The 27,329-nt window shown below is 33.9% G+C and overlaps 1 protein-coding gene across 1 annotated transcript in view; it reads left to right on the top strand.

Moving 5' to 3' along the window:
* The window catches only part of LOC118185053 (uncharacterized), an 88,051-nt gene extending 61,146 nt beyond the window's left edge, over positions 1-26,905 (top strand). The window contains exons 11-15 of the mRNA XM_085809513.1: positions 1,596-12,665; positions 16,535-16,579; positions 20,946-21,125; positions 23,066-23,161; positions 25,143-26,905. Of these exons, the coding sequence (XP_085665639.1) occupies positions 1,596-12,665; positions 16,535-16,579; positions 20,946-21,125; positions 23,066-23,161; positions 25,143-25,315 (11,564 nt within the window). The 3' untranslated portion in view covers positions 25,316-26,905. The remainder of the gene's footprint in view (positions 1-1,595; positions 12,666-16,534; positions 16,580-20,945; positions 21,126-23,065; positions 23,162-25,142) is intronic.
* The last annotated feature ends 424 nt before the right edge of the window (positions 26,906-27,329 follow it).

The following is a 27,329-nucleotide window of genomic DNA, read 5'->3' as shown; positions in this document are numbered from 1 at the left end:
ATTAAAGAAAAACATTATCCATTATTTTCCAGTATCCATAAATTTGGTTTTAATTTTAATATTTTGCGAATAATCAACTACCGAACATTTTGTTATCTAATGCTTTTGTTAACAAAAGCTAATTTATATTAACTAATGATTTTGTACCAATTTCTAATAATAATTTTTCATTAAGTCTTAAGTTTTATTTCTGACTTCTGACTAATTCTAATGACCAGTGTTCTAGTATGTATTTCGTGCTCTCAAAGTTTCCACCTCAGAATCTTTACTTTCTCCTTCCTTGGTTATTGGTAAAGCCTTTTAAAAAAAGATTTCCATCTTGCCATTAAAGAAGACATTCCGCTATTAGAAACAGCATTAATAAATTTGTCGTTCTTCCATTTCATTCATTCTATCATTTAGAAAATTGAACTGATTCTCCAGAAATTTAGTTTTCAAGTCATTTTCTCACGTATCAGTAAAATCCATCGTTAGATTCTTAACGTTTCCATTTCTAACTTTAATTCTTGGGAAGTGTATTGCATAGCTTGTCAATCTGGTTTGAGATATATCTAAAAAACTAAAAGGTCATTAATGCTTCGCATGAAGAAACACAAATGTTATGTCCGAAAAGACGAAATAAACAAATCTTTCATAACTAATCATTGTTTAAAATTTAAACGTAATTTTCACTTAAGTTAACTGAAAAATTAATATCCACTTAATTTCACTGCAAAAACTGTGCAAAAATCTTATTCTATTTGTGAACTGGATTTCCGTGAAATTTTATACATTCGCACAGATTTATCCTGTTTATTTAAAGCCTTTAACACCAATCCAGTTCTTCCTAACGTTCCCTAAATTGCTATTGAATTAATTTTTTAGGTTTCGTTACTATTTCTCGGGACAGATGGCGCTACCTTTTCTTTTGTTCAAATTTTTGCTTTTGGTGTCAATATATTTCTAGACTTTGTAGAATTTCTTTTCTCCTGATGATAAGGGACCTGCACCTGTGTCTCTGCAAATCAGTAGAGCCTTGGTGTTAAAATATACGCTGAACAAAAGTTTGTTACTTTCCCTAATTTTATATTTTATTTTGGCGTGTTTTTCTTCTTTCTTGAAACCAGAACAAGTTGAAAGAAACTGTGAAAAAATGTTGTATTACACAAGAATACTTTCAGTTGTATCTTATACTGCTAAATGGTACAGTATTAATTTTGTGAACATTTTCAACATTTTATGTAATCATAAGTTAACAAAATTTAATTTATCTTGCTGGATGAACAGTAGCGTGTTAATTTTATGAACAGCTTTGAACATTTTTTCAGTCATAAATTAACAAAATTTGATTTTAAAGTCGTGATCAATTCTTTTTTTCTAATGTGCGTAGTTTTCACTAGATTTAATCTATATATATAGTTCTCAAAATAACTGTATGAAAAAGAAATGTATTTTCTCTGATGTCTTCTGTTCAGCACATTATTTTAAAGTAAGATATATTGCTACTTTTCATTGAGCTTGAAAAATTCAACAAAATAAATTATCACTTTCAAAACATATATCATGTCTTGCGTAAAATAATGAATGCAATGTTTTTTTTTTTTTTTTATTTACAGATAATTTTGGTTCGACAGATAACATTAGTCTGTCAGTTACTACCGTAAACCAGACGCAAGATAAAGAAGTTATTTTTGATGGTCTTCTCTTCGGAAACAAAACCTCACCTATTGACAGTGATGAAGAAATACTTGAAAGAAATTTAACTACTACCAGCTTCTGGCAAAGTACTTTGGATCTAATAACGTCTACAATACCAGACAAATTATTCGGTTTTACTAAGGTAGTTACTGATCAACCTCAAAATGTATCAGAAACCGATATTTTGGAATTCATTTCGCCTACCACTGCTCACCCTCAAAAGAGCAACCAAACCGTTTCAGAGACTGCTATTACAGAAATTCCAAATACATCTGAGGAAATTTTAGCAACAGGTGATAAAACGGTTTTACATATTAACACTGAAGAAGCCTTCGAAACATCTTCTTGGAGCCCAGAATCATCAACACACGCCTTAGTAGAAGATGAAACAACTCTGACTGACAGCCCGAAAGAAAGTTCCGAGAATTCTTCTTTGATATCAGAAGAATCGGGAGACACGTCAGCAGGAAGCACTCTCTCTGTAAATATCAGTGTTGAAGAAGTTACGCAACCTTCCACTTCATTCACGGAAATACAGACAGAGACGATAAACGGAGACTTTACTCAAAGTATTAGTATTGACGAGTCTTCCTCTGTAACGGAACTATCAAAAGATATATTAACAGAGGAAAAACAGAAACTAACTCCAAACATCAGTATAGATGAAATTTCGCAAACTACTGCTCATATTACCGAAGTACCAGAAAAGGCTTCAACTGGTATTCCCCCTTTAAATATCAGCATCGAAGAAAGTTCACAAACTACTGCTCATGTCGCAGAACTACCAATAGAAACTTTTACTGGTATTCTCACACTAAACATGAGCAATGAAGAAGCTGCCCAGACTCCTCCAAGCACAGAAGTACAAAGAGATAAATTGTTTGAGGAAACAGAATCTACTACTTATAGTCTGCCACACGTATCAGATGATATTCTTGTAGCTGGAAAAATAAATGATACATATGAGAATGTAAGCAAAACATCAGATGTATCTGATGCAGAAGAAACCATACATGTGACAGAAAATAATGTAAGCATCCCCGTAAGTGAAACAAACCCTTCAACAGTTGAATATACATATACTACAATAAAATATTCTTCTGACCCAACCCCTGTAACTTTTAATTTGTCAACTGTAATTCCTTTCGAAGAGACTGAAACAAAAGATGCATCAATTATTTCATTAAAGACATCGACCTTGCCAACTTCTCTATCAGAATCCTCTCAAACTGATTTTGAAATAACATCTTCAGTTTTGGAAGCAGATAAGCATTCAGATGCAGTAGACGATAAAGCATACCAAACTGTTACATCTGTACCTGCCATAGAAGTGACAACATTAACAGAAATTCCTGAAGTCTCTGATCTTGAAATTTCAACTTCAAGTAAGCATCCTGAAGTAAACGAAACTTTTTATACTACTCTCCAAGAAAATAAATCGCAGCCTTCAATAGATAATTTCCCAGAAATTTTAACATCCACAAAATTGTCGTTTGAAGATATCGAAAATATCAGTCAAGAAGTTTCAAATGATACAAAAGTTTATGATGTAACATCACAAACAGATTCATCAAAATCTGAAAACACCACATACAAAAACGAAACAGAGAGTATTAAAAAGGAGGCATTTTCATCGCCACAAACAACCACAATAAGTACGACAGCTGCATCTGAAGTCGTAGATACAGACAAAGTAGAAATAGTAACTTCCGGCACAGTAACCGCGAATGGAAGCACTCCATTTGTTGAAGAAAAACACACTGATGAAGTTGTAGTAAAATTATCAACTGCTTCACCACAAGTTCCTGATATATCGGAAAAAACAGATGTTACTACAGAAATATTTCCAGAGCATGGTATCATACACACCACTGATGTTCCTGAAATCCTCAAATTTGATAATATCTCTACCACGAGTGAAACCATTACTGTTCCAAACCAAACAGTGAAACCTTTGGTAGAAGATAGTGAAGAAGCGACGGAATATTTTATTACTGAATATTTACCTACTGCACAGCCTACACAAGTAGATATCATCGGTAAAAAATCTACGACAGAAAAGGTGTCACTCGACGAAGAGACTAAATCAACTTTCACAACAATTTCACCTTCTGAAATATCTGATTTCTCTACAGTGAAAGGAGAAACGTCGCAGGGTATAAGCACAAATGTTAGAATTACATCTGAAACAGAGCAGACATCAACTATTGCTACAGCTATTGACACTGAACTTTCAACTTCCCATTTTGAAACAAGCACAGAAACAGATTTAAGTGACTCAAATTCAATTCTGGGAAGTCAACCCACAAATTTGACTGAAGTAAATGAAGAAGCTGGCATAAAAATATCAACTACATCTTTAACGCCAGACATTGAAACATCAACTGGATTTTCAGATTTCCTCGAGTCGTCGCCTAGTGACAAACCATTCAATGTGACAATCTCTGAAGTTAAGGAGCACTCGAAACCGGTACACGATACTTTCTCTGAGACAAAAGAACCTTTATTAATTAAAGACAAGTCCCCATCAGGGATAACGGAACAAGCGATCGTTTCATACACATCGACGACGTTAAAATTAGACGAAACGGCTTCCGAAACCACCACTCTTTCTAGTGATACTGCCAAATATCCTACGTCTGAAACGGTGACAGATAAGGATTATCAAAAATTGGGAATTACTGGAGACATAAATGCAGAATTACCTGACAGTCCTTCTACGAATAAAACAGCTCAGGATTCTACTATACATCTAAGTCCTGAAATAGTAGACCAGTTTGTTACACAAAAGGAAACCACATCTTCAGGAAAGGAAATAATTAATACTTCTACAGAAGCTGAAACAGAAATTATTACAGAAAGAACAACTGAGCTACCTGAAGCACCGTCGTCTCACTCAGATGATGCAATCGATGGAACTACAGCATTCCATTTGAACATAAGCACCGAAAATAGTATGAAAGAAGAAGGAGTAAAGCATATACCGGAAGACCTCATTTTCGAATTGGGCGCCCAAAGTGAACAAGGAATTGCTTCAACTGCTTCAGTAGATGAATACCTTTCTAAAGATAAGGAAAATGGCACAGTTTCATTCGAGCAACCTGTCACTTCCTATGATAGTTTTGACGAAAGGAAAACAGAGCCTGTAGAGACTGGAAAGAATATTTCTTCTGTGTTCGCTGTTAACGAAAACATTTCACAAATTTCTACCTTTATCGACGATACTACGACTGAATATTTACATAAGCTAGAAACAACAACAAAACGTCCGGAAATTCATGATGAAGTTCATGAAATAAAATCAGATTTGCCTCCTTTCACTGTTACAATAGCTTCGGAACCAGAAACTCAGACTGACAGCAAGGCACTTCAAAACGTATCATTTACAGACATCACCGAATTAACTTCAGTTGATAAAACTGTTCCCAAAGTACAAGAAAAGGAAACTGGAAGCAGAGAAAGAGCAACAACAGCTGAGTCTTTTTGGCATGAAGGAACTTCAGAATCAACGACCTCATTTTTAGGTTTAACAGAAACTGTTGTTACAAAAGAGGATTCTGAAGAAAGAGTAAATACGAAAACAACAGATTTTATCGACATCACGCTCATATCAACCACAAAGAAACCTACATATCATTTTGAATCTACAGAATATACAGTGCTACCTACAGAGCCTAATAACATCAACGATACACATTTAGTTGCGATTTCTGAAACCTCGAAAGATGTAAACACTGTTCATAATGAAACAGCTAAGATTCCAGAACAAATCTCAGACTCCGGAGCGGCAAATGCTAATGCAACAATTACAACTCAGTTGAACACAGATGCAATAGGTACTGAACACGAAGAACGTTTGAATGTTACTTCAGTTAATTATGACCTTTCTACTTTAGGCAGTGAAACTGATTTCCCAGAAGAGGCTTCTGAGTATGATGAACAACTACACACAAAAAAAGATCTAAAAGATGCATTATCTACTCCTTCAGATGTTGGAGAAGAAAGTGATATACGTTTAATAACATCTGTGATTCCAGACGTCGAAGATATAATTTATAAAGAGAATCAAACAGTTTCAGATGATAGGCAGTTTACCACTGTCCATGAAATTACAAATGCATTTAACGACTCCGCAGATAAAAGCACTGACACAGAATTCATGACGACTAGTACAGAAAAATTATCCACACAAGCATCTTCAAACGAATCTATGTTTCAAATTTCAGAAAAAGAATTTTCTACTGAATCACCATTCATCATTCAGACTTCAGAAACGGAATCTAGCACTCAGCCGTCAAAAGAAGTATATTCTACTCATGTAACAGGAGATGAATTTGAAATCAATGCATTAAAAGACGAAATTACCACTCAAATTTCAAACAGAATAAATATTCAGACGTCCACTGAATCTTTAAAAGCTGAATTCGAAACATCAACACAAGATTCAGTGACCCAGAAATCAACGACTTACTTTGCAATTGATGAATTACAGGACAAATTTGAAACTCAAAGTCCAAAAGGAGAAACTGTTACTTCTGCGCCAGACGAACAACTTACTACTCAATTCGAAGTAAAATTCGAAACACAGACGCCAGTAGATGATTTGGTAACAAAAGATGAGTTAATAACAGACGCTACAAAGGAAGAAATTAAAGCTCCTGTATTAAAGGATGAATTCACACATTCATCAGAAGAAGAGTTTACCACTCAGACAGTAAATGAACAATTTGTTACTGAATCAAAGAAAGAAAGCTCTGATGCGCCAAAGGAAAAATTTGCTACTGAATCTTTAAAGGAAGAAAGTTCTTCTAATGCACCACAGGAAACGTTTGTCACTGAATCATCATTAGAAGAAAGTTCTGATGCACCAAAAGAAGAATTTTCTACTCAAGCATCATCACAGGAAAAAAGTTCCTCCGAAGCGCCAAAGGAAAAATTTGCTACTGAATCTTTAAAGGAAGAAAGTTCTTCTAATGCACCGAAGGAAACGTTTGTCACTGAATCATCATTAGAAAAAAGTTCTGATGCACCAAAAGGCGAATTTTCTACTGAATCATCATCACAGAAAAAAAGTTCTTCCGAAGCGCCAAAGGAAAAATTTGCTACTGAATCTTTAAAGGAAGAAAGTTCTAATGCACCAAAGGAAACGTTTGTCACTGAATCATCCTTAGAAGAAAGTTCTGATGCACCAAAAGAAGAATTTTCTACTCAAGCATCATCACAGGAAAAAAGTTCCTCCGAAGCGCCAAAGGAAAAATTTGCTACTGAATCTTTAAAGGAAGAAAGTTCTTCTAATGCACCGAAGGAAACGTTTGTCACTGAATCATCATTAGAAGAAAGTTCTGATGCACCAAAAGAAGAATTTTCTACTCAATCATCATCACAGGAAAAACGTTCTTCCGAAGCGCCAAAGGAAAAATTTGCTACTGAATCTTTAAAGGAAGAAAGTTCTTCTAATGCACCAAAGGAAACGTTTGTCACAGAATCATCATTAGAAGAAAGTTCTGATGCACCGAAAGAAGAATTTTCTACTGAATCATTATCACAAGAAAAAAGTTCCTCTGATGCGCCAAAGGAAACATTTGCTACCGAATCTTTAAAGGAAGAAAGTTCTTCTAATGCACCAAAGGAAACGTTTGTCACTGAATCATCATTAGAAGAAAGTTCTGATGCACCAAAAGAAGAATTTTCTACTCAATCATCATCACATGAAAAAAGTTCCTCCGAAGCGCCAAAGGAAAAATTTGCTACTGAATCTTTAAAGGAAGAAAGATCTTCTAATGCACCACAGGAAACGTTTGTCACTGAATCATCATTAGAAAAAAGTTCTGGTGCACCAAAAGAAGAATTTTCTACTGAATCATCATCACAGGAAAAAAGTTCCTCTGATGCGCCAAAGGAAAAATTTGCTACTGAATCTTTCAAGGAAGAAAGTTCTTCTAATGCACCGAAGGAAACGTTTGTCACTGAATCATCATTAGAAAAAAGTTCTGATGCACCAAAAGGAGAATTTTCTACTGAATCATCATCACAGGAAAAAAAAAGTTCCTCTGATGCGCCAAAGGAAAAATTTGCTACTGAATCTTTCAAGGAAGAAAGTTCTTCTAATGCACCAAAGGAAACGTTTGTCACTGAATCATCCTTAGAAGAAAGTTCTGATGCACCAAAAGAAGAATTTTCTACTCAAGCATCATCACAGGAAAAAAGTTCCTCCGAAGCGCCAAAGGAAAAATTTGCTACTGAATCTTTAAAGGAAGAAAGTTCTTCTAATGCACCGAAGGAAACGTTTGTCACTGAATCATCATTAGAAAAAAGTTCTGATGCACCAAAAGGAGAATTTTCTACTGAATCATCATCACAGGAAAAAAGTTCTTCCGAAGCGCCAAAGGAAAAATTTGCTACTGTATCTTTAAAGGAAGAAAGTTCTTCTAATGCACCAAAGGAAACGTTTGTCACTGAATCATCCTTAGAAGAAAGTTCTGATGCACCAAAAGAAGAATTTTCTACTCAAGCATCATCACAGGAAAAAAGTTCCTCCGAAGCGCCAAAGGAAAAATTTGCTACTGAATCTTTAAAGGAAGAAAGTTCTTCTAATGCACCGAAGGAAACGTTTGTCACTGAATCATCATTAGAAGAAAGTTCTGATGCACCGAAAGAAGAATTTTCTACTGAATCATCATCACAAGAAAAAAGTTCCTCTGATGCGCCAAAGGAAACATTTGCTACTGAATCTTTAAAGGAAGAAAGTTCTTCTAATGCACCAAAGGAATCGTTTGTCACTGAATCATCATTAGAAGAAAGTTCTGATGCACCGAAAGAAGAATTTTCTACTGAATCATCATCACATGAAAAAAGTTCCTCCGAAGCGCCAAAGGAAAAATTTGCTACTGAATCTTTAAAGGAAGAAAGTTCTTCTAATGCACCAAAGGAAGCGTTTGTCACTGAATCATCAACAGAAAAAAGTTCTGATTCATCAAACGAAGAATTTGCTACTGAATCATACCAAGAGAAAAGTTCTTCTTATGCGCCAGAGGAAAACTTTGCTACTGAACATTCAAAGGATGAAAGTTATTTTAATACATCAGAGGCAAAGTTTGTCCCTGAATCGTCAACAGAAGAAATTTCTGATGTGTCTAAAAAAGAATTTGTTACTGAATCATCACAAGAAAAAAGTTCCTCGGATGCACCAAAGGAAAAATTTGCTACCGGATCTACAGTAGAAGAAAGTTCTTCTAATGCGACAAAGGAAAATTTTGTCACTGAATCATCAACAGAAGAAAGTTCTAATGCACCAAAAGTAGAGTTTTCTACTGAATCACCAGAGGAAAAAAGTTCTTCTGATGCATCAACTGAAGAATTTTCTACTGAGGTATTAAAAGAAGAAAGTCCTGATGCATCAAAGGAGGAATTTTCTACTGAAGTTTTAAAAGAGGACGTTTCTGTTCAAACAACAAAAGATGAATTGGCTCCCCAAACATCACAAGATGAACCTATTACTGAAACTTCAAAATCAGCATTTGTTACGGAAATATCAAGCGAAGAGGTTACTCCACAAACAACAAAAGACGTTTTCTCTGTTAAAATATCAACTGAAGAACTTAACACTCAAGTAACGGAACTGTCTGAGACGTCGAAGACAGACGATGAACTTAATAGTAAATTTACTCCTGCATCGAGTGTGCTGCCCACGGGATCAGAATCAGCAGAAAATGTTAGCACGGAGTCTAGTTTCAAAATTCCAGATATTAGTCCAAGTATACTAGAAGAAAAATTAACAGAGTCTGACCCTGAAGTTGAAACATCAACGGGAATAAAAGACTATACAATTACTTTAGTACCAGATAACGTAGAAATTGAAACTACAAACAAAATTTCTAATCTGCCAACAGATTTTATTCAACCAGAAAGCGTTACCTCTAAATCAACTGTTACATATCCCCCAAGAGATTATACAACGTTGTCGCTAGATGAAAATGTGAAAGTTGTCTTTGTAGAAAACACAACCGGAAAATTTCCTGAAATTCTCTCTGTGATTAAAGTTTCTCATGAAGAACCACCTCCTAAAATCGATGGCTCGCTGAGTAAATTTGATACCACAGAAGATTCTTTAACGAGTTCTTATAGCCCAAGTTTGGAAGATAAATTAGTGTACAATGATTTGACAAATTCGACCTTTGACGTAACTGAAGCAAAAGTGCACAGTGAGAGTAACAAGGATTCATTTCAGGAAACTACACATGTCATCGATGATAAGTTGACTTCTATTAAAACAGATAATGTAGACTTTCCAATTGCCTCTTTTAATTTAACGAATCTAAATGAAACTAAGTCGTCCCTGAGCGATGATACTTTTGTATCCTCAATGGAAACTACTTTCACAGTAACAGATACACCATCCACAACTGGCATAACAATAAAAGCATCTACTGATGCCACTGACGAATCTCTTCAACAAGAAATACTAAAGACCCAAACTACTGAAGAATTTTCAGTTATTGGAAAGAATATTTCCACAGAATCAGCTAAAACTACCGAATTTGAGGATCAACTGTTTACTAAATCAACAGATTTAAAACATGTTACACCGCAGCCTATTTTACCTGGGCTTACTGAAGTTATTAGCGATGGCCTCTCAACACCTGTTTCAGTCACCATTACTGAAGATCAAAGCGAAGGTTCTTCAGACTCTGAGAATTTTAAAGACAGTCATTTTTCGGAAGAAAGTGGTATCACCGATCATCCATCAACAGACATATATTTATTGCAAAATACCCAAACATCAGGTGACAACGAAACGCGTACATATTCCACGAAAACCGATATTTTGGTAGACGGCGCACATAGTTCGTCTGCAAGCGAGTCATCTGTTTCTGGCGTAGAAGAAAAAGATTCATCTCATATATACACTGAAGTACCTCTCGTTATAAAAGATCTCCAAACAGCTAATTCAACGTTTCCACAGGATGTAAAATCCCAACAAACAACAGTATCTTTTAGTTTCGATGACGAAATTTCTCATGGTAGCACACATCAAGAAAAACATGCAGGAACTTTCATTCCTGACGGAGATCTAACTAGATTACCGGAAATCATAACAAGTGATTCCACGACACCTGAAATCCCTCATCTTGCAACGAACTTTACCCAAGCAGATAATGAAACGGAAGAAGTATTGAAACACAAGGAAGCTTCACCCCAGGTTACTTATCAAGAGTTAATCAATTCTTCAAGTACAGATTTTTCAGTTTCTTCGCCTGCTTATGAAAACGTCTCGCAAACTCAAGAAGTTCAAACTTCTACTGAAACAGAAATTTTAACTGAACAAGCAGTGCATTCAACAAAACTGTTTACTATTATTAATGAGGCTGATGAAGATGTTTCTCCTAATGCTACCCTTAGTATTGGTTCCTCAGTAACAGATAGTCTGTTACCAACAACGGTCTCAGTATCTCTGAGCAACGACGTATTTGAAAGTATTGATGGTGCTTCTCCAAAACCAACAAACGATTCTCTTGATAATGGGAAACCAGAAACAGAAATTAGCGTAGAAATCTCTGATGAAATTCATAACATAGAAATCGCTGATGAAAATCAAACTCAAGATGATTTATTAGAAAATACATCAGATGAATTCGATGTCTCCACAAGTTATACTCAACATGATTTACCTGTGAATGCAACTACTATACAACCTTCTATAGAACCAACATTCAAAGAAATTTTTGACGATTTATCTGAACATTCTGCTGAAGCAATAGATACATATACAGGAACTCCTGGAGATTCTACTGAAATTAAATCTAACAAGCCATCTGTAGTGGAAACAACTACGAATATTTCTTCAACTGATATTAAAGAATATGAGTCTTCCTCTAAATTGCCAACTGATGTAGTTACTGAGGAAATAATTGATTTACTTAAAACGACTTTGCCACAAGAGAAAGAAAGTATTTCGTCTTTTTCTAGTACTTCTTCAGAAACTATCACTCAAAAACCTCTGACAGAAGAAATATTACCTACAGTTGAAAGTCATTCTGAAGTTTATATCGACGAGAAACGCACTGGTTCTACTACAGAAGAGTTTCAGGATGATTCTTTCTTAGGGATTCAAACAACTACAGAAAAGGATACAAGCATAAATGTTGAAGAAGTAGAAACAAAGGTTACTGAAAGAGTATCCTCAACATCACCAGCTGAAACTGAAGAAAAGCATGAATTTTCAACTTCATCATATGATAATGAAACAAATATAGATGTTACACAATCTTCCGAAACGGGCAATATTACAGAACCTAAAGTAACTGAAACGGTGCATGAATTTTCCACAAACAGTTCAGCTTTACTCTCTGTTACTGATACTTCTTCCACAATTACTGAAACTTCTAGTGTTACGTCTACTACTCCTACACTTCCCGTCAGAGGCTTTGAGCCGGAAGAAAATGAAACATACTCTCAGACTGATGGTACTGCAGTACATATTACAGCGAAACCAATAAAAGATTATGTTTTACAAAAGAACTTAACTGCAATAGCACATACTACACCATTCTCACAGACCACCGCTTCTGACAGTTTCAAATCTGGTACTACTGTAAAGCCTTCAGAATTACTTTCCACAGTAGTATCACACTCAACTGAATCTACATTAACTGATACGCAGCCAACAAGAACTGCTAACGTATCTGATGAAAGTTCTCTCATATTACAGCTTAACGATTCCTCTTCTGAAATTCCACATATATTCGGAACAGAAGACATCACATCTTTTATCAGTACGGATTTTCCAGAAGAAGACAAGCATAGAAGTCCAGAAGTATCCAGTGTCACTTCTCCACAAACAGATCAAGGAACTAAGGCTCCATTTACTACACCTGTATATACAGACCTATTAAAAACTGTCTCAGAAATTTTTGATAAATATAGTCCTGTAGCCATGATATCCGCGACAAATGGATCCTTTGAATCACAGTACCCAACAACGATTTCAGGTAAATAACTCACTGATATATTATTTAACGTTAAAGCTAACTTACTATTTAATAATGGAAAAAGTTAACTTGATATTTAATAATGTAAAAAAAATTTAAAAAATATCACTGCTGTTTTTCTTCCCCCCCCCGTGAATTTTTTTCTTATTTTTCCTCCCAAATTTTTATGTCAATGTAGAAAACTTATTACTTGTATAAATTATTTGTTTTTCATTTAGAGTTAAGCTTCATTTCTAAAATTTCCCATTAATCGGTCCCTACATTTCAGTTTATTTGCTAGTTAACTTGCATTTTACTATACATTGGAATATACATAGCGCATAAGTTTCCTTTAACCTCCTTTAACATTAGTTTTAAGTTCTACAGAGCTGCAGAAGCAAGCCTATTCATAGGAAAGCGACTACGCTGCTGATTTAAAACGTCAGATGCCACAAGCGGCGAAGTAACGAAATTAGAATTTCGGAGGGGGGGGGTTCGAAAATTAAAACCTTTCAGACACGGAGTTTCAGAATACGTTTTGTTTGGTATTGGAGGTGTGTGATTTTCATACGCATAAGCTCGCCTCACACACACACACATATACACATAGTGATTCAAAAATATCTAGCAAAAACATGAAGGCAGATAAGGAGACCGAAATATGCAGATTTGGTAATGAAAAATATACCCGTAAATGGTGCGTTCGGGTGGTATAGGAGGCTGTTGAACGATAAATAAAAGCATTCTCTTGGTATAAACTGTCACTCTCCGTACGTATTTTGAGTGATGTGCATCGCTATACAAACGCGGAGCTCGCCTATATGCATTTTATCTATGGAGCAGCTGCTTAAAGGTGTTACTTGGGAATCGTTCTCTGTACCTTCTTTGAACCCCTGCTCCGATTTAGAAGAGGAGTAATTATTTAGTGGAGGAATGTAAAATTATATGTGATATCATTAACTAAATTTTTCGAAACAATATGCAAACATTGCTGGCCGCTAATATATGTGAAGGTTTCGAACTTCAATTTCCAAAGAAAAATTAATTAGCATCGGTAAAAACATATTCCTTGAAGAAACGCTTAACCTTTTGAAGACGGGATGGCCATTATAGTGGCCATAGAGTCCTCTCTTTGAAAAGACGAGGTTGTCCACTTTAGTGGCAATGTCTCCCCCCCCCCATTTTCCAGGCTGAAAAGTGGGGTGAAATGTCAAATTTGACGTCCCTAGGGTTTTAACAACTTATCTCTTTCAAACGTCTTCCTTTTGCGACATAGATGCATTCCTATGAGAATCCATTAAACTACACACAAGAATCTTTGTTGCAAATAGGAGGTGATTTCTTAAAGGGGGGAAGCATTCGGTTCAAGATTCCCCGTCCTTTGGTAGCTTTTACTGCTACCAAAGCCCCGGCATCAAAAGGTTAAACAAAAGAAGAGTATTTAATTAAATTTGATTAAATGTCTCCGTAAAACACTCGGTTTTACTCTGAGTAAACGTGGCTTGAGTTGTATAACGCAGACAGTTTTTTTCAAGCTCAGTTTTCTGTATGTCCCTCCGCCAGTGATCTTTCATAGGATAAGAGACAATTTAATTATTGAAATTTTCTTTCTACAGACCCGTGAACTTGAATTCCTTATATTTGTACAATAAAGTGTCTCGTTACTGTCATAGTCCGAAAGTCATTATTTGATTCATTAAAATTTCTTATACTGGAACTGTGGTTCTCCGGGTAAAATATTAAGAGATATTTATCTGTTAAACATTTTTGAAACATCCTGAGTAGTTAAGCTTATTCAAGAGTTTAAAATTTCCATTTTTGTCATTATATAAAACTTCATTTTATAACTCAACAGTTTTGCATAAAAAGTGTTATTGGAAAACACACGTCTACGTATCAGGTTATGCAGTCTGTGATGATGCCTCCTTGATCTGTCATTGATATTTGGATTCACTACAATATATTAGTATTACTTTCATGTTAATAGTATTAATTAGAAGTAGTTTAGTTTATTACAGTTTTACTTGACTCAAATCCTTAAATATCTTAAGCAACCGAACAATTACGCATTACCACTTCTCTTCTCAAAAAGAAGCACACTTAAAGCTGTTAACTTCTAATAATCCAGAAACGTCTTTTTCTGCTTTTCGTACTATCCTTTTTTTAGAGACATGCCCTGTGTAAGCATCGAAATTTCGTACATTTTTCAAAAAGCTGAGCTTCAGAATGTAAATGAAAAGGTTTGGGAATATACGTTCGAAGAAATCTGCTATGCAAATGCATTAAATCTTTTATTCAGCTTAAGTAAACTTTAAGAACAGGAAGCTTTTGTCAGGAAACGTATGCTAGGTTCTGAATCAGCCTTGTCGTGTTGTCAGTGCCTCACTACTGCCTAGGCCTAAAGCCCCAGGTTTTAAAGGACCCTAAATCCCTGTTCCTCATGACACTGTTCTTCTTCATTAAATAAGGAAAATAAGAATTTGGAGCCCCTGAACGTGTTCTGTGTCTAGGACTTCAGACTATCCTAATAGGGGCCTGAGTGCAGTTTTGTATGCATCTATATGTAAAATAAAAAATATATAAATCAAAATTATAACTTAATATCCCCTGTATTCCTTATTTTAATTTTGGTATTTCCCATCTATATTCTAAAAAATAGTAATAATTATTTCTGGACTGCGGCATTTTTATATTAATCCATATCACATGACTTACATAACGTTGACAACGTATCTAATTCGGAACTTGAACTCAAAATTTCGAGGACTGAAACCTTTCTCTTAGTGAGCTTCTACGTTGGGTAACTCCGCATTTGTTTTCTACTTCTGTTACCAATAAGACGTTTCCAGCCTACTTCTCTTCTCACTACTAGGCTGTAGAGTCTCACTATTTAGGTAGCATACACTAAATCAGAAACTTTTTTGAACTTAAGCGACTTATCGCTATGTCTAGGTAAACAACAAAACGTAAGAAGGGTGTGAAAGACCTTTTTATTCAGAGCTCAAATCACTGAACACAAGCCACTTCTTTTGCTTACCAAACCAGTCACCATTTAGGGCGTAACTCAAAAGGTAAGGAATTCAAATTTAAACCGAAGTTAAGTCTTTGAATTAGCCAAAGACTACGCAAAAATAGCTAACTCGCATCTTGGCTTAAACTTACACCAGTGTGACAAGCCCCATTGGTAAGAATAAAGCAACGCCGAAAACAAACTGCTAACGTAAAATATCAACCAGTAACGGGGCCTTCAGCAGGTGGAATGCGCTTTGACTAAGCTATGTAAAATCTCCCTTTAAATGCTCTCTCTTTCTACCTTACTTAAATATGCGTGAGGTAAAATTTGCATTCTGGCAGGAAAACGGAAAGGGAGAAATGACAGTATAGCTACTGAACATAAAATAACTGTTTAGTTTAAATAAAATAAATACTTTACAAAACTGTCAAACATGCAAAATGGCTGAAATAGGAACGATTACAGTGCCAACTGAATTGTGACCGCAAATGTCAATTGAAATAAAAATGAATATTTAATCTGTCACGTCTGCCACGTTTGCCCTTTAGACAGATAAATAGACAGAGAAAGAGATAAAGATTTAGATACATAAATATAGATATACAAATATAGACGTAGAGATAGATAGACAGAGATATAGATTTAATCTCAAAATGAAAAAATATCAGTGTTTAAATTTCTGCTTTAAGTGTGATAATCTTGTATTTTATAAAACTAAAATGTTTTACAAAACTTAAAATTTTCAAGAAGCGTTATGATCAATGGTCTACTTTAATTTGTAATATTTAGACGAATTCTATTTATTTTTCGCAGTCTATTATAACACTTTAATTTTCAGGTAGCCTTAGATTTAAAACTCTCTAACATTTTATTTCAGGATTTGGTCTGGAGGACTATCAACATCTTTTACAGGAAGAAGGAAGTAAGTGTTCTTATTATTAAATTCCTTTCTCTTCACTCTCTGAATATCTTTTATGAATAATAAGATTAGGTGTGTTTTGGTGTTTTGGTGTATTTAATTACGGCAAAGAACACAAGGGCTATCTGCCTAAGGGGAGAGATGCCTTCGTGGAGGACTTTCTAAGGGAAACTGACTCGTATACACGTTACACATGGGGAAAACTACGAAAACGCCCATGCAGCCAGCCCGTTCGTGGGATTCGAACCTCGGATCGAACTACCAGTGTTCAGCGACTTTACCGCTCGGCCGCTGGTGGGCCCAAATAAGATTAGGGAAGGAAAACATAATTTCATTGAGCTGAAAATTAGAAAGAAAAAAAGAATTTGAAAGTTTAAGCACTAGAAATCTAAATAGAGATTAATGAAGCAAAATATCTTACGCAGTCATTCACTTATGAAATTGTTCAAATCACGCGTGAATTCCTGAATATGTTTCGTCTTGGAACGTTTTATCATGAAGTGAAAGAAACTCCCTGGGGTATTCGCTTTTTGGTAACGCTGAACCGACTGCGAAATTATCCAGCAGGAATCAAAGCTCTGAAAGAATTTTTTTATTTATTAGCATATTCATATTATAGGCTTCTAATTGATAGATTTATTTTTAAAAAAATTAAAAATTCGATAATAATGCCAAGAGAAATCTTCTGTTTTTGAGTGCTGCAATTGTGAAATAGACAGGGCAAAATGAGTTTTTCATTTAAATCAAAACCTTTAAGATTAATGTTTTGAGTAGTTATATTTATTTTCAGGTAATCTATTTGTATGCAGTAATATGTAAAGTTGGGCTGAATTCAAGAATTTTCAAAATACTGACGATATTACAGAAACTGGATTTTAAGACAATAAAGAATATTCCACATGCATTTCTTTATTCTAATTTAATGATGAGCAATTCTTGCTTTACAATAGCCTAAAACTGAAAAACCTGTTATTCCATGCAAACTACAATGAACGCAATATTAAGTACATTTCAATATTTGTATTAAAAAGTAATTCATGATACAGGATTTGTTATTTTAGACATAGGTTTACAGAAAAAGTTTTATTTAAAATTTGATTAATAATGCTTTTAGTATATGCACAGGTTTATGAATATATAATTTCTAATAAAAAGAAATTAAGTAGCTTTCGAATTACTTATTTCTCTTTTAATTTAAGCAGTTGAACTTTCAAGTTCATAAGAAGGCTCAACATTGCCGGATCAACCCTAGTTTAGAATATCGGCAAACGGAATGTGTGCGTGGCTGTTTTGATGATTTTCCCACTAATTAACATAACAAGCCAGTGTCCCTTAGAAAGCCCACCACGAAGCTCGGCAGTCTCGGCAACAGGTTAGCTGACATAAAGGCAAGAGAGGCTGCTAATGGCTCAGTAACAATCATAATTCATTTATCAAACCGAGTTTCTTTATAAAAATAAAGTTAGAAAAATATTTGCAAAGATTACGTAAATCTTGTTCGGAGCAACCAACAGCAGGACAAAAGACTTTCCTTTTTACCCCAGTACCTTCAAGAAATATGGTCGATTTGTGATTTATACATTTCGTTTTGTCCAGCAAGCCATGAATAAATGTACTTACGGAGAAACAGGAAGCATAGATCATTATATGTTTGATTGCAAAATTACACAGGATCTCCATTTTAGACAATACACGCACGAAAAACGTAAAGGGATGTCTCTTTGCAGAAACTGAAACTTTCATAACTAAGTCATAAATTAAATACATTATTGCGTTATCTTTCAGAAAACTGCGACGATCTCAAATCAGTTTGACTCAGTTAGTTTTGTAAAGCAAAATTTGTTTTGTTTAACGGTGACTTTATTTTTAAGACTGTAATAACATTCCTCACTGGTTATTTTAAAATTAATGTAAGCTTTTTTTTAAAATTTATGTGAATACGCAACATAATCTTAAGCAGCAGCTAGTATTTATTTTTCATTGCAATGTAAACTCTGGTATTTATATAAATGCCAGTAGGTTTCTTCACCTATTAAGCATTAAAAGTTGAAGGCCTTCCGGTGGTACAGCTACTCAACTAGATAACTAAGTAACTATGGTAAAATGCCCTCGCGTGCCTTGGTATATAGTTTACGTATCTGACACATTTCGTTTCTCAGTTTAATATATCGGATACAATTTCTAATCACTAATAATCAAGGTGTCTTTTGCGACTGCATTTCTAATTTTTTTTCATTTAGAAAACAATTATATTCATAGATAAACATTGCCAAATAATTTCATTACTCGTCTGACTTAAGTAGTCAGCAATTAAAAGTGCGATAAATAACTGTTATGAAAATCAGTAAGACTAACACATGGAAACTTAGTTCTGAGCTCAGTGTTGTTTTGTTATTAGTTATATGCATCTGAAATTCTTCAGGAACACTCTCATTGCTCGTTGCTTGAAGAGTAAACTGAATTTTTTTTTATATTCGTATATTTTACTTGAATATTTTTTCGTTTCAGAGGGATTTAACTTTCTTAGAATTTGAAAATGAGACATGTTATTTGATTCCATTTGCCGATTAATTTTTTGTTTATTTTCTGACGCTTTTATTGCATCCAGCATTTCAGTACACGCTTATTTTGACCTTGAAAATTTACATTTAATTTATTCAAAAGTTAAGTGATATCAATACATAATGCAAAGTCGTTTATATAGTCCTTGTCTTAAATTCTATAGCACGGGCTGTAGAAAGAAATAAACTTTGCTGTTTAAATCGTATACTGTCTACCAGGGATAACAGATTCGTGATAAATTTTGAAGAATATATAAAATGAACGCCATAATATTTTTTGGGGGATAAAGTTGTTTTAAACTTCTTATGTAGATATTGTCCATCCACGAAAGAAAGATCCGTGGTTGGATGCGTACCAGAAAATTTCGATGAGTGCTGTAGAGATGTAAGTGTGAAAAATCCGTGCTTAGTCTACTTGTAAAGTCTACTTGAAAGCATAGTATCAGTTTCCTGGAAATTCTTGAATTTATGAATTTGCGAGTAATAGAAAATCTTTATTTCCCTACAACGCGCGTCGAACTGCGTGTCTTTCTTTTCTTGGACGGACAGTGCACGTTTAAGAATTCTGCATCTCAATATTGATTCTCAGCATTGAAAAGGATATCGTCATATTCGTTTCACCTTTTCTTCAAAATTCTCTAACCTGTAGATTAATCACTCCTGAAGGTCTGATAAAATTTGCAATTTTTAATGATCAAGAAAGGAAAGACACTTTGAAAACTTTTGAAACTTTGTTTCAAAATTTTCTTAGCGCAAAATGCAATGCAAAATAATAATTTTGCATCTTTTCGATATTTCTTTGCCTCTGAATAATATTTCCGATAGACTAACACCGAGCTTCAAGCTTCATCTATCGTTATCCTAACGATCTTTTTTACTGGGATATTTTTTGGATAGAGAACAGTTAGGTTCCTGCATAAATGTATATTCTTCAAGTGTTCTTTCCTACAATACCCCAAAACTCTCATTACCATCTCATCCTCAGTCGACGTAGCTGGTGTTTTTCGGAGAAGGTCCAAGCACAGATTCTTAGCCTTAGCGCAAATGATAGCTTCCGACACCGCATCTCCTTTTAACCGCGTCTCGTTAATTCACACCAACAACAGCTTCTCAACATCTTCTAGGAGTTTTGGACGGTGCTTGGATGTAACGGTAACTCCTTTGACCACATCAAGTTTCTTAATTTCTTCCTTCTTCTTTAGAATAGTTCAGATCGTTGATGCCGAACGGTCCTAAGGCTTTGCCAATTCTGTCAGTCTTACACCACGCTTATGTTTATCTATGATTTCTTTCTTAATTTCAACGTTCATGGCTACCTTCGGTTTCTTTGCAGCACTATCCGAGGCAACAATCATCTTGAGAAGCATCGTAAAATAATTATTTTCACATTAAAAGTAAAAAGAGTTAACTCACAAGCGCGCAAACACATATATTAAAAAACACTAAGTGATCTGACGAAGGGATTCCTCGAGTCGAGCCGGATCAGGAAACGTGCCACGCATACCAGCAGCCTGGCTTGCTGCTCGGTACTCGAATCAATGCTTGTATTTAGAGACAAATGTTTCGCTCAAACTTTCCTCTTATCTCGAATTTCTCGTATACAGAGGTGCTCGTATCTCAAGGTTCCACTGTATAATATTTACATTTCAGATAAATCTAGAGTAAAATTTCAGTAGATTGCTAGTTGCTCATCACTGTTGAATTTTATTGCACTTGTGCGGTGAAAATGTTAAAAACAATTTAAAGAAAAACACTCGAAAATGGTAAAGTTTTTAATTTGAAATGTTTCTTTGTTTTTCTTTATTTAGTCTGTTTCTATGAGGGTCGTATCTTCCCATCTGCAAAACAAATACCCAGAAGGGACCCATGCGAGTTTTGCTTCTGTTTCCGAAGTGAAATTCTATGTCTTCAACAAGCCTGTCCACCTCCAATTCGTAACTGTTTTGCAACACCTATCCCAGGATTCTGCTGCCCAAGATTTCACTGTCGTAAGTTCACTTCTTTACTCTCCAAAATCATTTAGAAAGTTAATGCAAAATTGTTATGCATGTATATTATTACAGTAGCTTAGTTTCATAGATATTAGATATGAACAGCTTTTAAATAACATTCTCCTCAAAATTCAAAATGCATCGTATCTACTTTGCAAGCAATAACAATGGCAATAATTATTTTAAATTTTTTAATCCATAAAAATTAATTTTTTTAATGTTAAATTTCCTAATGTTTTTAACGTATATTTATTCAATTACTTCTTTTTAGCTTACTCATTTTACTGAATACAACCTCCAAATTGTCAGTTTATTAAATAAAATGTAAAATATTTATCGTTTGATTAATTTAAACTAAAGGTTTGAAACATTTACGAAATCAGAATAATTGTAAGATGATGAATTATAAATTTTTAAATCAGTTTTAATTCTTCAAATTAAATATTTGCATTTCAAATAGAATCATTGTAGGATGTTGAATTGGGACTTTTAAAATCAACTTTTCATTCTCAAAAAGAAATACCTGTATATCAAATTTCAATATTTAATATTTAAATTCGGTCTTTTTCTTTGCCAGCACGTTCATGAGATACGTTCGTTCACTGTGTATAATTAGTTTTCAAAATGTATGAATTTTGGTTATAGAACGCGAACTGTTTGGTGTTCAGTCGAAAGCTTTATTTTCTTGAAATCTAATTATCATTTGTACTGAAAACGTAATTTCTGAAGTATTCTGAAAACCAAGAAGCTTGTTTTCAATCACTGAGCTTGTCTTCAAAATAATACTTCAAATTATTTTCCTTATCTTATTTTCTGTAACCAAGAAGGTTCGAAACCACGAATTTAAAATACATTTATATTCCTTATATCTTTTGCCTTGATATTTGGTCAGAAAATATATTCAGACTAATATTTAAAAGCTTTGCTTAACCATTTCCTTAAATTTTGAGTCATTTACCATGGTCTAAAATGTCGCCAGTATTGATGAGACTCTTTGAAAGAATCCTTATCTGCTTTAGTACTTCGCTTCATTATTATCATCAACTAGCTCAACTTCAGATTTCTTATAATTTTATGATCATCATTTTCTTAGTTCTCATTATTCAGAATAATTTTTCTTTTGGTGCTAAACTCCATATTCATTATTTTGATATTATAAAGTCACAGGTTTAGAATTTTCTACAAGCAACGGAACTTTCTTCATTATTATCCTCAACTGTAGGGTTTTCCTTAGTTTGAATAATCAGTTATTCTAATTTGTGTTATCTTTTCCGAACTCCTCATCTTCCTCTCGTATTTCCTCGCCAGGATACAAATTGAGTTGGTGAAAGAAAGTAGTTGAACGGGCGAAAAGAGAAAGTTAGTCAGAGCGTGATTTGGCTAGCATAGCGCACGTTGTTATTCTATCTTTCCTGCTGTTACTCTGAGTTGCTGATACGCCTTCTGGCCGTTTAGTATGTTCGCCGAATCAGCCTGTTAGTACTGAATCAACCTGTTAGTCTTAAGTAGCACTACTTTTTGCCATTTAAATTTTTTGTTAAATTATTTCTTAAATTTCCCCTGCAAGTAGTAGGTGTTATTGTGAGCACGAAGTACATGCACTTTTGTCAAAAGTTTGACGAATAATAAAGTGTTTGTTTCACCCTTCTTATGTGCTGATATTATTCATGCCTATGCGAGAAGTTTCCAGGCTTCCTAGTAAGATCGCACTAATTGTATGGTAGCAAAGAAGATTAGATCCTACATAATTACTTCAAATTTTACACAATTTTATGATCATTATTCTCTTATTCCCTTTGTTCAGAAATATCTTTTTTATGTCTATTAGTGTAATTCCCCAACTCCGCAATGATTTTTATTTATTTATTTATTTATTTATTTATTATTTTAAGAACGCACAGTTACAGTCTTTTAATTTAAACCTTTCTGTGTTCCAGCCGTCCACGAAACGCATTTTAATATTTCAACAACGACAACAACAACTGCACAACCAAGGCTAGGGCAGATTATTCAAAAAACTGTCGAAGCTACAGGTATTTTACTTCCCTTAATATATTTAAGATATTTTATTTTGTATCTCAAATTATTTCATTTAAGAATCAAGATCATTTTTATAGTTATTAGATTAGTTTATTATGAAATTTTTTACTCTACAATGAAGTTTTAGGCTGGTTTTAAATCAGTGTGTACTTATTTGCAAATGCTTTGTGTTTCATAAAAGTTACTTAAGTGGTGCTATTTTGAAAAATTGAAATCGTGTTCTTCTTCTTCGTATCATTTGTTTGTCGATTCCTATACATTCACGTTCAAAATTAATTAAATTAATCTGAAGATAACTTAAAACTACTTCAGAAACTCATTTAATATGGGAAAGCTTAGTTATCTAAACAATTTATGATTGCAAAATAAGCATATAAGCGGTAAAAGGTTGCTCTCAAAGTGGAATACATCGTTATTTCAGTTCAAAGTGGAATACATCGTTATTTCAGTAAATTTCAGTTTCAAAGAATAAAAAAATAAAATCCACCAAATCAATTTTAACTCTTAGACAAAATATCCAATTTTGATGGTCAAATTGCACCATACATAATAGTGTCAAATTAAGAAAAAAGTATTGTTAATCCGTCTAAAGTTAAGGAATTCTCAAATACGCAGTTCATTTGAGGCTGAAATTTACAACTGAAAGGAAGCCCATTTGGTGATACTTGTGTAATACAAAATTGCTTTAAACATTGTACTTAAACATTTTTAACAAAAGAATTTAATGTTCCGAGAAACTGCTTGGTGAAAGTTGAAAGGCTTTGGACTTGCATCAAAAGAAATTTTGCATGGCATCAAAAGAAATTTTTTTGAATGAGCAAAACAATATAATTTATAGATTTGCTTGGAAATTAAGAATTAGTTTCATTAGAAGAAGTAAAATTCAGATTTTGTAGCTATTGTTGCCTATGGGGAAAGGTTGTAGCAATGAAATTATGAAATCTGGCGATCGTTCAGATTTCTGTGCATGCTATTTGCGCAACTAAAAAAAATTGTCTTTCTTTTCTTTTTTAAGATGCAAAGTGGTAGTTCTATTACTGTATGGGTTGGATTATGCATAACGAATAAACCAGAAAGGATTAAATTAATCTCACCAATTTATTAAAAAATTTAAAATGATTTTTTTTCAATCCCTTCGAGAATATTCTTTGCTTTAGAATGAAAGTATTCAACAAAGTAATACTCCTATTCCTTTATGAAACTGTTTAAAACGTTTGAAGTATAAAAAGAGGTATACTCGTACAAGATTCCATTTCCCCGGATTTCCATTTCTCCGAAGGCCCTTCCGTCAAACCTGGACTGGACAGATAGCCTCTCATGGCTCTTGGTTAGTTCAGTTTAATCCTTTTTCGAAAAATAAATTAAGTGGAATAAATAAAAAAAACAAGTAAAAATAAATATGTCAAGCTACTTTGATAAAATAGGGTACTAGAGTACCACATTTATAGTTCTACCACACTGTCTAAAAACTCTTTTAGACAGTGGGAAAAGTGGCATTCCTTAATGGAAAAGTGGTGGCTTTTCATTCTTAATTTTGGATATAAAACGTTGAATACGTCGGTCTACTACAGTTTACTCTAGTTACGTTTTCAGAACGTTTTCGAGAAATGCCAACGATTACTATATGTTTACAGATGTAGTAAGCTTTTCATTCATATCTCACATTACAAACAAAAGAGGGGTGAAAGAAATATTTCTCAATTAATAATGCGTTAATAATGAATATTTTCCAGAACAAGATAACAAACAAATTCCGTTTTCGTATATGTCATTTTAACTATGGATGATAATAATTTTTTTCGGTATCAAGACCTTTCTAAGAGTAATAATTTTATGCAATAGCAAGAAACATTTTATAATTTTTTACTCCCTTGTTCTTCAACAGTTTTTATAAAATTTTTGCTACCATCTAATATCAAGAATGTTTACGAAATTAAACTTGAGTAATGTAATGTGGTATAATATGTTTTACAGGTTGTGAAATCAACGGTAAAGTTTATCGAGTAAATCAGCTTGTACGACCAGCTAGTGGCCCCTGCATGCAGTGTCGATGTGAATATGGTGGAATAATGAAATGTGATCCTAAAGAATGTCAACCTCAAGCACCTTTACTTTTACGCTTAAATAAGGCATTCTTCCGTAAATAATACTCATGATAAAGTCTCAAACACTAATTTCACAACGGCAGCTAAAATTAAATTAGTTTGAAAAAGAAAGGAGATGTGTAAAAGAAAGAAAAAATAGACTAAGTTTCTATAATCAGTTTTTCTGGAACTGTGACATTCAGAGCGGATCGGATTTCCTAGCATAAACCAGCGTCATAATTATGCTGGCTTGCTCTTGATCATCTCCAGCTTCTGTCACTGTTTCATTAGGAACAAGGACACTGAAGTTTTGAGAGAAAATTTTAATAAATGCTTTCGTGCCTTTGTTGAGGACAGTCGTCAGTTTAAAAATAGGCATTTCATGCGCAAAGTGCACGGCCGTCTGTTCAGTGTGTACTCACTTCAGAAGTGAAGGTGCACATTTGAAACGTATGGTTAAGGGAAAAGTGCAGCTGCTTTGTGCTGATACCTCAAAATTGCATTATTCGTGGTACCTTAGGTCTACAGCAAATAAAACCTGGACTGAGGCATTATCTTGTCACAAAGGGAATAATATAACTGTTACAATTAATTGACGAAAATAAAAATTGCCAAACTTTTATTATTATTATATGATGAGTTAGCTTTAGTAGATAAAACCCCTAAGAAGGAAAATTATGGGACTTACGAGAAATAACATCTTTATTTTTGATTACCTTTTACATTAGGAAATACATCATGGAGAATAAAGATTAGTATTTTCTCAGAAATAATAGCTTTTAAGAATTCTTTCTAAACTTATTGATTCAATTCTCGGTTCTAAATGAAAAGGCCTAAGGTACCTGTATTTATTTCATTCCATTTTTAATGTTTTCATTTTTTCATGTTTATATGTTTTTACGTGTTTTATTTGCTTGTCGTCTTTGTTTGAAAAATGTCTGTCTGTGTTTAGGGTTTCAAACTTGCCAATCGCTTCCAGTGTTTGAATGCAAAATCAGTATTTCCTTTCTTTTTTTTTCGACGTTGTGCCAAATCCAACATGCCCGGTGTTTCCAGAAGCCTCAATACACAATGTCTGACGGGTTCTCAAACCTGTGGCCAGTGCCTTCAGGAATAATTTTCTTACGCTTTACAAAGACCCCGATTTTAAAACTGGCCTCTAACTATGTCCATAGACTTGATCACCTTTCTTGAGACTTATGTGTAATCAAAACATATTAAATGCAAAATACTGAAGAAAGTAACCATGCTTTTTTCTTTAGAAGCAACAGACTCATGAATATATATATAAGTTCGGTATTTTTTAATTATAATCAGTTAATTAATAAATGCAAGAAGCCTGGCTTCCTTCTAGAAGCACTTTATGTCTCGGGAAGACGCAGGCTACAGAGCTCAAATATGTAGCATTAAAAGCATAAAACCCACGGTAAGTCTTGTCTTAAAGCATAAATACTGAGGTATGCTCATTTAAAATCGGGCATTCAGCGTTACGGAAATTTTGGCTCTCGTCCTCCATGTGAAGTAGAACTAATTTAAGTAAATATTTATTTATCTATTATTAGATGTTGATCTGTATTTTATGTATTATTTGTACCATTCTTTAGTTCTTGTATAAAACAGCTTTATTTTTAAATAAACTTTCAATGAAAATTTCTTTGACTTATTTATTTATATCACACATCCACTGAAATTATATAAATTAATTTTGTTTAATAAAATCCATAATTTAGCTGAATACAATTTTTAGAAAACCAATACAATCTGTTTCAACTTTAACCCAATATGTCACAAATGTAGTTATTTCGATTAGATTCCATTTCCTGTTCCTTCTTTTAAACTAATATTAGTTTTCAAAGTGTGTTGACTTGTGAAGTTTCTCAAGGTTCGAGAGGAAAGTTCCATCACACGGTTTTAAAAATCTTTTCAAGAATACGTACAATATCATGTCAAATGCTGGTGTTGACAGTACTTTTGAGTACCGAGTAAAAAACGTACTACAAAGCTGTATGTAGAACATGCAATATAAATCAGTGCATTTTAATGCAGGGATAGATTAAATGTGTTTAACTTTTTTGTG

Source organism: Stegodyphus dumicola, chromosome X2, assembly GCF_044657685.1.
Source record: "Stegodyphus dumicola isolate Sdum_Otavi_A_Nest chromosome X2, ASM4465768v1".
NCBI lineage: Eukaryota > Metazoa > Arthropoda > Arachnida > Araneae > Eresidae > Stegodyphus > Stegodyphus dumicola.
This window is presented reverse-complemented; position numbering and strand designations above follow the sequence as displayed.